The following is a 12913-nucleotide window of genomic DNA, read 5'->3' as shown; positions in this document are numbered from 1 at the left end:
TTTCATTTATTTTTATAAATGATCGTAACTTTGTGTCTTGGCCTTGGGAGCATGAACTACCTAGGTTGTGCCCCATCTAAGCCCAGCTTCTTTGCCTCCCACATTGAAACCATTACGCCTTCCGAAAGCCATAATTACAGCCTTTGAGTGAGACTGTGAGGCCACTGGACACGTATCTTGGATATCAATAGGTGTTTAAATTATAGGCTGTCGCACATGCCTGAAGAAGGTAAAGGTTTTGAAAGTGAACACTTGGGAAAAAAAATGATTTGACAGGGTTATCGGCACAAAAATGCTGTGGATTTTTTTTTTTTAAATCACACACAGATACCTTGAGAGACAAAAATTACAGTGTTTTACATGAACTTGTACTGTATGTTTAACTTAGCTAAACAACATTTCAAAGTTTTACACAGCTTACACAGCCAACAGGCTAAAATTGATTTAATTGTCTTGCATCTTAATAAACGTGACACTTGAAAAGAACCAGATGCTGTGGCATACTTTGAGCACCCAGTAGCTTCAGTGTGTTTGCTCTACACTGGCAGGCATGGTTAGGAAAGTTAGCGTACTGTATGGCTGGCATGAGGTAATTATTCCTTTCTTTTACAAAGTGAGACAATTCCTTATTTATTGGTTTTGTTATCAAAGCAACAAATCACTGACAGTAGTGCAATACCTGCTTTTCTGTCTCTGTTTCATACCATTATTAAGGTGTTGAAGTGGCTTCAATAAACAGTGTATAATGATAAACATGCATTATTCACTTGAAAATACACTGGATGCACTATATACAAACAAAATGGCACCAGCACCATGGGGAAAAATACTATTATCCATTTTTAGCCACCTGCAATTCTCTTAATAAATTCAGACTTTAAGAAAACAAGAGAGCATCTTACTTAACTTAACAGCTTTAACAATAAAAGCAGGCCCCTGAAAGTACTGAATTATCCCATTAGTTCCACCAGAGTAAAATGATACAGTCTATGTATGTGGTCTCTTCAGCCACATCTGTTATGGGCCATTTCGAAGTTCAGTCTCCCGCTGAGTTCAGATCACTTAATACTTCTATTTACTGTGTAAGCATTAGTCAAAACACAATTGTTTTTTTCTGGTTTCTAATGAGAATTATCACAAATCGAACATGAATGAGAAAGACATATGTCATGCAAAATATTCTCACTAGACCTTAGTCATTATAATGTTTTGAAGAATTAAATGGCAAACAAGACTCAGCATTTAAACAGAAATTAGCACAACAAATTTTAAACGACATAGGAGTTTCTTTGTCTATAAGCACAGGTCAGATGTCCAAGCATCAGAAGGAAAAAAGTGATAAAAATTACAAAGACGATATGCACATCTTCAGCTCTTAACAGGTACCACACATTACACGGGTATGGTTGGGTGTAGAGGTAAGAAAATCCAAGAAAAGTTCATTTAAAAAAAGCTGACAGCTTTACTAACGGAGGAAAAGAAGACTAAAAAGTAAAAAAAATGGAAAACTGGCAGTGTGAGGAAATAAAACGCAGGCACAAGTGGTTTAGGGAGCAAGTGACAGAAGCTGAGCTAAATCTTGTGTTTACACTGGGGATTATCTGAATGGATTGAGAGAGGCAAACTGAGCTACCCACGGTCAAGGGAACCTGCCGCTCTGTCAGCCTGAGGGCCAGAGGGACAAAGCACAGGCCGGGTAGGAAGTGACCCATAAACATATCGCTACAATGCTTTTATATAAAGCCAGTCTGCCTCCCACAAACCCCATATGACCATTAACTGGCCTGCAAGGCCTGCCAGGAGGCCTAATTACAGGTCTACAGAGCCCAATAACAAAAGCTGAAGAGCTTTAGCCGAGGGATGATCTGCTTTATACTGACTTGAGAGAGTCCATATAGTCACAAAAAAAGAAAGGGAGGAGGGGGCGGCTTTAAGGATCTCAAGAGACCCGAAAATAGAAGCTGGGGCTGCCAAACCGCACACAAGTCTACATAAGACGGGCTTAGGCATACCACTGTCGCAACATTAACATTCACCCAGCCCCTTGTTTAACATCTGCTCGCTCAGAGGACAAAAAAGAAAAAATAACAGAGGAGGAGAGCTACTGTGTTCATTTATATTATGATACTGTATACTGCTTCAGATTTGCAAAAAAGTGGCAGAGAGGAAACAGGATAAGAATTGCAGTTCCGTGATTTATTAAATTATACCCTTTGTGAACAAGGGTAGCCACTAATTCTCTACTGTATTCATATCTTTTTTTCTGTATTTAGAGAGAAATGTAGCTGTTGATCACTTACACGTATCAAATTGAAAAGCATGCCAAAAACTAAACTTGTCAGAGAAGAAAAGGGTTGTCTGGAGACAGAGGGCAAGCAAAGCAAAACTTCACAAACAATAGTACTTACCTTGTATTTCAGCAGAAAGTCTACCACTGTTGTAATTACAATTCAAGATGTAGTAACACTATATTCATGTAATACTACTCTACTGAATAACACAAAACATAACTGACCAGAGTCAGGGGATAACATATTTTACACAACATTTGAACTACAGAAGGCTTCACAGCTGAAACTCTCTCTTCTCTTTTCAGCATGGAATAAACCTATTACTTGTTCCTTTGCAGACTACGCATGCTGACGCAGCTACCCACCTGAACTACAGGACGTATGGTTTGCTACCTGGATCATATGTGGAGCTAATGACTAGTGTCTGTCACAATGTGGCTGAGAAAATGGAAGCATTTGTAAACCTCCGAACCTCTACCAGTCTGGCGTAACTGGCTTTCTTTCAAAACTGAGTCGATCTTTAAAAAAAAGTAGCTAAATTGAAATTAATATTCACTTCGGTCCTCGCTAAACACACACCAAAGGCAGACTCTACAAAGTAGAGGTTCACCGTCTACCTATGTCACTACAGATTCAATTATTATGGTGTGGCAGTGTCATTTTTACACAAGGATGAGATGATATTACACTGGGATAATATTGTAGCAATAATGTCTTGACAGCATGTGATGAATGTGTTAACTTTGAGCATGCCCAGAGAGGAACTGGTTCTGAAACAAGGGGATTTTGCTTGAAGAAGCTTTGCCAGAGATAATTCCAGGACCACATGCCTGATGAGCTTCAGTCCCATTACTCCCCTACTAGCTTAAAGTACTAGAAGCCAGGGTTGCCTTTGAATAAGCTGGGAACTCCCTTTGATGAACCCAGGCAGGGCAGATTTTCCAAACAAAGCTTACACTGCACATGATGTCAGCATTTGAAAGTACTAAATTTCAAAATAAGGAATAAAGACATATACTAAAGTAAAATGGAACCATGATCCATTTTATTTTAATGGGTTTTAAAACTTATTAAAGGGTTTGTAAATGTGATTGACTCCAATGATTACAAGTATCTGTTCAGCCCAGTATCACAAATGTCATGTTTGTAATTCCATTTCATGTAGAAATGCTTCCTACACTTCTTCTGACATTGGAAAACCAACAATAAGTTATTTATTTCAACTTGAGCTTTACGGGCTCGGCCACAGGCATTTCTGGCTGATTAAACAAGGCTGAGAATGGTTCAAGTGACAAAACAATTAAAGGTTATGTAGGTAAAAATGCAGTCCTTTTGACATAAAATGTAATCTTCTGCAATGACCTCAGATTTATATTGTAAGCAATCTTTAATTTACATGAGTATATATACCACACACAGTACCCATTCACACGTGATTATCCTCTGTTGGGCAAGTGCCCTTTTCACACTAGTGCTGATCAAGAACAAGAAAAAGTGTTACATAAACACGCATTACTCAACTTCAAATTTCAAAACAATGCTGGTGAAATCATAAGCATATTAGCAAAAGGATGGAAACTGTAGCCAACCCAGCCTCCCAGTATGACGTAGGGCAACACACGCCATGTAGACGCACTCTCCAGATTTCAAGAACAGTTTTAATGAAGGTGCCATGTGTTTAAAATGTCTTTCAAAATCCATAGGTTCTGAGCAAGGATGATGTATAACTCCTGTTACCTTTAATATGCTTCCAAACCATAAAATTAAAAAATGAAGGTTGACAGCTGTGAGCAGTATAAACAAATTGTGTTTTTTTGAGCTTCAGGCTGTCACATCTGTTTTGTAATTATACACTTCAAAGATGTGGCGAATAATATATACAATTTAAATAATGAAATATGAGACTGTTTTGGTTTTGTCATTTTGAAAATAACATAAATGTTAACCAAACTACGAGCACACATGCATTGCCTTGGAGCTTGAAGTTCAATATTACTTGGCAGGGTTTCAATAATTAATAATTACTCTTAAGTGCAACTCTAACCAGAGTTATTTATGGAAACCAAGACCCACAGTTGCGACTATTCATTGTGAACGAAAAGCCCAGATAAAAGCTGCCACACAGGAACTGAAGGTGTGGTTATCACATGAAGTTAACCTGGCTGTTCAGCAATACAGCTCCATTAAAAACAGTCCCTTAGGGACGCACAATTTTCGGAGCCCATAAAGCTTGGAAGTGTAACTAATAAATGTAGCACGTATGTTTACTTAGATTCTGTACATGGGTAAAAAATTGAATATTTGGTGGTACCTTCCCACTCCACCCAATGGTTAGTAATCTGCTTTTATAGATTTATATTGAAGTATATGAACTGTCCACCAAAATGAATTTATTAATGGGATGAAGATGAAACAGTACATGGGCAATTAGCAGACAGTTTTTGCTTTGCTTTTTAACTAACTGGGAAAGCAAAACAACACAAACATGCACTGAAGAGGAATGCCACTTTGCTTTTCCTTTTGGGAGGAAATGTGATATTTCACCGAACCATTTCAGAAAGCTTTCTCTAAACACCATATCAGGCTTTATCTTCCTTGTATGTGCAAAAATGTTCTATGTCCATGATCAACTGATATAAGGTTGAGTGGCCTTTTATAAATTTCAGTCTTTCCTGAAAGTATCAAAATGCACTCCTTTTCAAACACCTGTGAAAAGGTGAGCACAATGTTTTGTTATAAAAGTATATTAGTCAACTACATTACTCATAAAATGCAATCCGTCTTGACAAGGAAGAGGAAGGCAGTGTTTATGTTGCTAATGAACTAGAGAGCTCACCTGTGGACAACACATTAGCTCTCTGCTCTGGTTTCAGTGACACAGATTCTATACTTACTCATACTGAAGGTGAGTGGAATGCTGGAAAGGCTGCTCTGAATAAACAGAATTCAACTTGAAGACATTTTCTCTAATTGCCTATAATTCTATCCTAAATTCGCTGAGACTGGAATCCCAATAGACTGGTATATAAGTAAACTGTACTAATGTGTTGCTCATTGTGCATAATGTTATACATACGTTTGTAATGTTTATTATTTTGCTATTTTACATCTGGATTAAATGTGTGCTCGGAAAAAAAACAAAGAAATTAATTCCAGTCTTATGAACCTACTCTTGTACTTAGGATAATGTGGTCTTGGATTTAAAAAATGTTTTAATTCCTTGATACAAGTACGGTATCTTATACACTGGAATACAGAACAGCATATTTTGTTTCGTCTCATTATTACTTTAAACATATCAAGTATGAGGTATAGAAATGACAAGAACATTTATAAATTATAATATTACCTGCAGCTTGCAGAACCAGCTGTAGTCTTGCTTTGGCCTGTTCAGCAGGGGTCTAAAGAATGACAAAAAAAAGTTTAAAAATCAGGTGTAATGTCAATCGCAACATTACATTTAATTTAATGAACATGTAAAGGGATTTTCCTTTCTAAAAAATAACTACCAAAGGTCGGAAAGTTGACCCAACAAAAAAAGAGACTGAGTAGTATAAATACATTTCACCAACAAGAACTGTGGCTATGTGAAAGTTTGGATTGTAACTTAATGTCCCCGTCAGAACGGAAATATTAGGCACCTCATTTTAGTACACTGAAAACCTTGGCTTGAGACTATCGCAGTAACTATACTGTAAGGACGCACAGTGTGTCCTTAAGAATAACCTGTTTATGTTGTACACTACCCAAACCCGAACAATAAAAGCATTGTTCACTGAAGATATACCCCAGGAAAGCAGGATAAAGACCTTATCGGTAGAGTGTATCTAGTTACCATGCTGTGTGTTTGGAGAGACAGAAGATAAAGTGCACACATTAAACAAGACTTTCAATTTCCAACCTTTAGAGTCAACACAGTGATTATTAAAACACGGACTGACAGATCATTAGGGTGCAAATTATCTATTAAAACTACAGTTATGACTATGACAATTGATCCCATCTGTCAAGGCATGTCAGCAAATAAAATTTCACATAAAATGTCAAAGTAAAAGCTAAAATATCCCTAGTGCTACAGTATTTTTTTAAAGAGAGCAATCTTGCCAATAAAACAATGTCACATGAATTAACCTAGAAACTTAAGCTAAAAGAATCTCAAATTCTCTTTAAGTCTGACTTACAAAATAAAACATTCAAAGAGCATAGCATAGCATGTCAGGAGTATGCTAGAAACAACTAAATTTAGCTATTTAAATGTCATCTTAAAATAAGAAACCAGGGATGTACAAGTAAAGAAAAAATAGTTATAATGGGGGATTTTAATTTCCCTAAAACAGACTGGGAAAATCTCAGTGGTGACATCAGCAAGTAAAACTGAAATGCTACACCTGGTGACTACTTTATTAAACACTTATAATAGAGAATAAAGCTTCTAAAGATGTGCTGCTTGAAGCACAGAATAAACTCATTTATTGTACAGTATATTAATTGGTCACCAAGTTACAAAAAAAGATATGACTGACGTGGAATCAGTCCAGAGAAGAGCAACCATATACATTCTCAGGTTGAAAGCAATGCCCTACTCTGAGAGGCTAAAGAAAACAATCTTTAACAGTAGGACCTATCTTTACCAATCTTAAAGGCGCCTAGAGGACAAAACTTAAACATTCAAAATCCTCAAAGACAATGACAAATTCAACCCAATGGACTTTTTCAAACATGAACCAGAGGACACAAACAGAAACTAAATAAAAGTACATTTAGAACGAAGACGAAGAGTAACTTTCTTTGCAAGTGCCTTGTGGAAGTCTAAAACAAGCTACCTAGTCATCATGATGAAGCCAATTCACTGGCCTGTTTCAAAAAGCAGCTGGATGGGAACCATACATACTTACAACCAAGAAGCTAGATGTATGTTTGTAACGTTTCCTATGCTTAGTTGCACATCTCCTGTTTTTTGGCATTATTATATTTAAACAGATTTCCTTTGTCTTCCAATACAGAGGCTGTCTTCTGCTTCGTCCTTTGCCGTTTCCTTGAACTGCCTGCCTAAAACCTGATGCTTCGTTTTTTTGGGGATTTATTTTTATCCTGTTATAGGACCATGGTCTCATACACAAAATGGCTACTTTCCCGTATGGGCAGCTTCTATGAAAACCAAGAGAAAACATCCCTGCTATCTCGGTAATACCAATTATATGCTACTATGTGATTTCTTGTAAAGCCAAGCAATCTGTCAGAAGTGTATTCTCCTATGTATTTCTCCCATGCTGAGGATGTTGTATCACTTCATAGATTTCTCAGCTCTAGCACTATTTGATCCTCAGCACCATAACTCAAAAATAGCATTAAATAGGTCCGACTGTTTCACAGCAGCATAAAGACACTTCAAGCAGATTGAATCCGCACAGGCACTACTAACACCCAAAGCCTGGGAGTTCAATCAGTGATAAATAAACATGATCATGCACACACATCATTTACCATTAATTATTTTACTCTGTAAGGTTATTTTAAGAAACTGCAACACAAAATACCGCAGAAAGATACAATTTAATCAAGTAGAATCAATCCAAATGAAGCTCTAAAACCCAATTTGAGGCTTTGCCCTAAAGACAAAAAATAAAATCAGAACTATTAATTTCATGTGCATGTGCAACACAAGTAAAAAAAAATTATATTAAATAATAAGGTACTATTACCGATATCTGTGTTATGCGTGTTATGCGTAGCATTTAGTGCTGAAGGGAAATAAGTTGAAAACTTAAAAAACGCACAACAACAAAGGGAGATGAAACATTAGGACGTTAAAAACAAGGACAGAGTGGGATAACAGCTACATCCGAAGGCATTGCTGCTTTTTGACACACCTCAAAAGGGTCTGGTGTAATTCCAATATCCCACTATTAGATTTGAGGGTATTAATTGTCAAGAAAGAAGGATTGTTTCGTAAAGAACTTATAAACCTCGCCTGCTATAGATTGCTCTCACTGCTGGGGAGTTGTTATAATGCTGGCATGCTGGCTGTGTAGGATTAGAAAGAAATTAAATGCTAATAGGATCAAATTTGAATGTCGTGCCTTAGAATATCATTTAAACAATGCATTGCATTGCAGCATCAATGACAGTGTGGCACATATTATTCAGCATAAATTTGATTTATCAAACTGTAAACTTGTCACTTTGTAAAAATGTCAGTTTTCAGTGGCAGCAAGAAAATATAATGACCCACTTTAATGTAAAACTGTCACTCTCCTATATCTTCCGTTAGAAACAAATCACAGTTTTAAAAACACAGGTTTTCCACCATCAGTGCTTTCCTTTTAAACATCAATTCTTATCAGTCCCACTGCAATGCGCTAAAATGTCCTACATCTTATTCTAGTTTAAGTAAATATAGTTTTAAAGCATGTTCTAATTGATCTCACCACAAAAAACTTTAATATGATTTTACGAATATTAATCTTACACTGCAGAAATAACAATATAAACGTACTCCACATGAAATAATTGCAATGTGATGCAATTATCTGGACTATAGACTATTATAAAACTAGTCCCATCATTATGTTTGCATTTGTTTACAATGTTCTCTAACACGTGTCATGATGCACCATATGATGTATATTCTACTTTTTTTTTAATTGGAAACTTCTAATTGGTACTATTATTAAGAAAACTGAGTTGTTTATTTCATAATATGACAAATGATTACAGTATATTGGTCTGGATAAACACGTCACATTATGAAAAGGACATTTCTGCCAAAAAACGTCTGGCACAAGCAGTCAAACTCTGTCACTTACCAACCTCAGATTAAGAACAAGCAGAGATACAATTCACATTAAGCACGGGCTAGTCTCTACAATTCCAATAAATTAAACAGAAACAAGACATTCTCGATGTATGAACCCAAGCAAACCATTCCCTGTGGCACTTGGCTGCCTGGACACTTATATACAATCCTGTTGAAGTCAAATACAAAATGGTCTTCAAATCTGGATGTTGTTAAATTCTCATTCTTACACTGCATTAAATACCAATAACTTTTGCTAGGGATCAAGGTTTTCATCACAGGAATTCTCTGCTGTGGCATGTAATGTATAGACTATTATATTAAAGTAAATTTTAATCTATTGCAAATTATGAATACCAATTAAATGCGAAAAATGTCCGTCAACAACCACCGCTGCAAAAATAAATTTCCGCAGAAATTCAAAGTAATTTTTTTTACCACCACCTCTTTGTCTACATGTGTTCATATGTCCACCACAAGTTGCAACATCAGTTTGACCAAGTCTCAGATATTGAAGATGTTTCCATTCACAGGTTATGGCATCTTGAAGTACCTACAGCATACAGAGGGGACAACTGCCAACTCACTTTCCACTGAACCTTGCTGTGCTGTCAGATCCTTCTGTCTTTCTCCCTCTGTGAGCCCCACAGTATCCACAGAAGAGCTAGTAGCAAGGGCACAGGTGATGCATCTCTCACTGACAGCACTCAAACCGGCAAAGGAGCAGGTAAGCTCCAGGCAGGGGTTACACGGGCCAGAGAAACACTGGACAACTCAAGTCCACCACATGCCACCAATTGGACTTTCCCAGTCAAAGCAAGCAACCGACTTTGACTCAAATCAAAACAGTAACACCTGGACATGTGAACTGCCCTGTTGCTGGATAAGCCACTAGGGAGTCCCCTTTTTACATTTCCTTTGGTGTAACAGAATACCAACTGTTACACACTATTTACTGCCCAGGCCTAACATCTTCTAAGACTATAGCTTTCACAATTGTAGATAATGATAGTAACCAAACCACATATTACAACATGATAATAAGAGAAGCCTTCAGATACAGGAAAAAATGCTCATTTACTGTTTCAAAGCGCTGCTGTGGAATAGGCCCCGTACACATCATGTCATCTGTAAACAACCCTCAGGCACCTTTAAAAATAAGGACTAACAACTTTTGTAATTAGCATTTTATATGTAACAATGCTAAATGCATATACAATCCTACAAAGCTACTGTACCATGTCAATTTATATTGGAGTAATATAATGATTACCATACTGTAGGGAAATATGTAAAATATAAATAAGAAGTGTGACATAATAAAAGATAAAAATTCCAATTTTGTTATCAAGATGTAGAAACAATTATTTAAAATCAGATTATTTCACATGCACCCCAGACTAAAAAAGATGCACAAAACTCACTACTGATTGACCCTCAATATGCAATATGCCCAAAAAAGAAGTTTTTACTTAACTTTAAGCTGCTCCTGCTTTTATCTGAATATTTTTCTAATTTTATTTGGCTGAAAGAAGAAGGCTTTTTGTTCTGTTAGTTTTCAGGTGTGCGGCTTGCTTTGTCGGTCTAATCGGTTCCCCGGTGAGTGGTTTCCAAGGGCAATAATCAGAAGTTTGATGTCCATATGTGATTCCAGATAGATAATGACTACCGTAATTCATTAATAAACAATAAACCTTTAATTGTGCTCTCTAGAGACAGGTTTGCCATCAAACTTAAACCCCCAGCTGGGTCTCCAATGTGAACTGCATTTGAAGTACACTTGCCCCTCAATTAGAGATTCGTCCATCAAAAGACCAAATGTGTGAATACTCCAAACTAGCCAGTCACTGTGAGACAGGCTTCAGACATAAGACTCAAAAACTCTTAGGTTTATCTCCATACTACCCTCAAAAGTCTGGAAACAAAAGAAAAGCAAATGCTCAGCAGTGTAAGGACCACTTTCATGTTTTTAGAATCTCCAAGACTTCTCATCAATTATTTTGTCCTTTTGTTGAAATGGCAGGTGCCAACAAGAGGATTTTTTTTCATTTTAATCGAACCTCTCAGGTGATTGCTTACATTTTTTAATGGGGCATACTGGACAAGAGCAGTACACAAAAACAAATGCATGCAAACAGTTCTGCAGAAATGCTTAAAAAAAGAATTAGTCATAGTTGAATACTGGGAAATCAACAAGACAAATGAAGCAACTTAATCCTTGTTTCCTTCGGTTTATGCTGCATTGTTTTTGTGACATAAGAATAGCAGCATTTCACTTCCTAATGCAGGTTCACTAATCTCTTAAGGATATTATACAGAAACCCAGAAAACACAGAAAACAGCTAAATGGTCTAATAAATGAATACAATAAAATTAAATTATCAGTGCAGAACAAAAACTTAAAACAATAATGATCATATTCCTTTGAGGTCACAGGAAATGCGAAGATTTGTTTTTTAATTATCCTGTTCTTCACTGTCCTTGTGCTTTCAGATAAAGCCCACAGTGTTCAGAAAGCATTGCAAAGCTATTAAGCAGCTACCCAATGCACTCCAAAGGCATGTGGTCATTGAAGAGGTACAGACATCCTAAAACACCAGAACTCAGCACTCCTGGATGGCTGGGACAGCGTTATCTTCTCCCTGCACAGGGGTGAGATTCACTGCATGAGCGACTCACATGTCCTCTCGCCTAGAAAGCTGATTTGTGGGACTCATCTCAATTTTGCTCTCTGCATGGAATTTATGGTTCTTGTTGCCTACTGGAGCTTGGTTTAAAGCCTGATCATGCCCCAATTCCAGATCTTAGCACACGTCGCAGGAGGGCTGGCAGGGGGCACCCACAGCCGAAGGGTGAATTCAGTCAGGCTTTGTTTGCCTATCTGCAGCCTTTCCAACCTTGTGGGACCAAACTAAGTCTGAGAGAGATGAAGCTGGTCAGACATCAAAACACACTGGTCAGGCCTCATGAAAGGAAATGCACAACCAACAGACGAACACCTTCGATCCGCAGAGTTATTATGTGACATCACTGGCTGTATTTATGCTCTGGCACGGCAGGGAGAAACTTTGAGGTGACAGTCTTTCTTCCCTCAATTTCACATGAAGGATAGAAGTATGTTAAATTAGAGCTTTACATCAAGTTCTGGCATAAAAGCTCTGCTAACCAGATACAATCTCCAGGTAAAAAAAAACAATAAAAGCACAGTTAGAACCCACAGTAAATAAGGAAAAGGCAATTGAAAGTCATGATGAATTCAGCAGTATGTCTGCAAAGCACTTTAATGCCCATCCAAAGACTGTTTTGTGTTTCCTCGTGCAGTAAACGTCTTTGATAATACTAGAAGCTATCATGCAGATTAGCACTTAAATAAACTTCACAGTGCACCAGCATGATGGGGTCATTGCTAAAGAGCAAACCTGGCTATACAATAACTCATTAAATCTGTTTAGTACAATTATACTTGCTGACTCCTTACTGTTTTAACTGTTTTTGTCAGTAAGGATTCAGAAAGTTATTTGTAACAACTCTTTCAAGACCATTAATGAGAAACAACAAATGCACAACAAAAAAGGGAAATGTTCAGCAGGGCTCTGTAAGTTTATTTAAATAGCTGTTGACTCTTTCTTTCAACAGCTCAGGAGTGACTGGTGAATCAAGCAACAAGCACCTATTTGAGGAAATACATTTTAACATGGAGGCAATGAGAAGATAATGTACTAGCCTTGATTTACAGGCTTGAATACTGATGAAACATAATCCGAAGAGTTTCTTTATAAAAATGAGAGGAAAAGCACTCCAGAAAGATATAAAAGACAGAAAAGAC

The 12913-nt window shown here is 37.1% G+C and overlaps 1 protein-coding gene across 3 annotated transcripts in view; it reads right to left on the bottom strand.

The window, feature by feature from the left end:
• rsrc1 (arginine/serine-rich coiled-coil 1) overlaps positions 1 to 12913 on the bottom strand; it is a 116594-nt gene that overhangs the window by 57110 nt on the left and 46571 nt on the right. For all 3 annotated transcript variants that reach the window (XM_088914718.1, XM_088914719.1, XM_088914720.1), the window contains one exon: positions 5641 to 5692. In XM_088914718.1, the coding sequence (XP_088770844.1) occupies positions 5641 to 5692 (52 nt within the window). The remainder of the gene's footprint in view (positions 1 to 5640; positions 5693 to 12913) is intronic.

Source organism: Atractosteus spatula, chromosome 4 (genome assembly GCF_055471065.1).
Source record: "Atractosteus spatula isolate fAtrSpa1 chromosome 4, fAtrSpa1.hap1, whole genome shotgun sequence".
Lineage (NCBI taxonomy): Eukaryota > Metazoa > Chordata > Actinopteri > Semionotiformes > Lepisosteidae > Atractosteus > Atractosteus spatula.
Note: the sequence above shows the minus strand (reverse complement) of the source record. Positions and strands in the feature narration are given on the sequence as shown.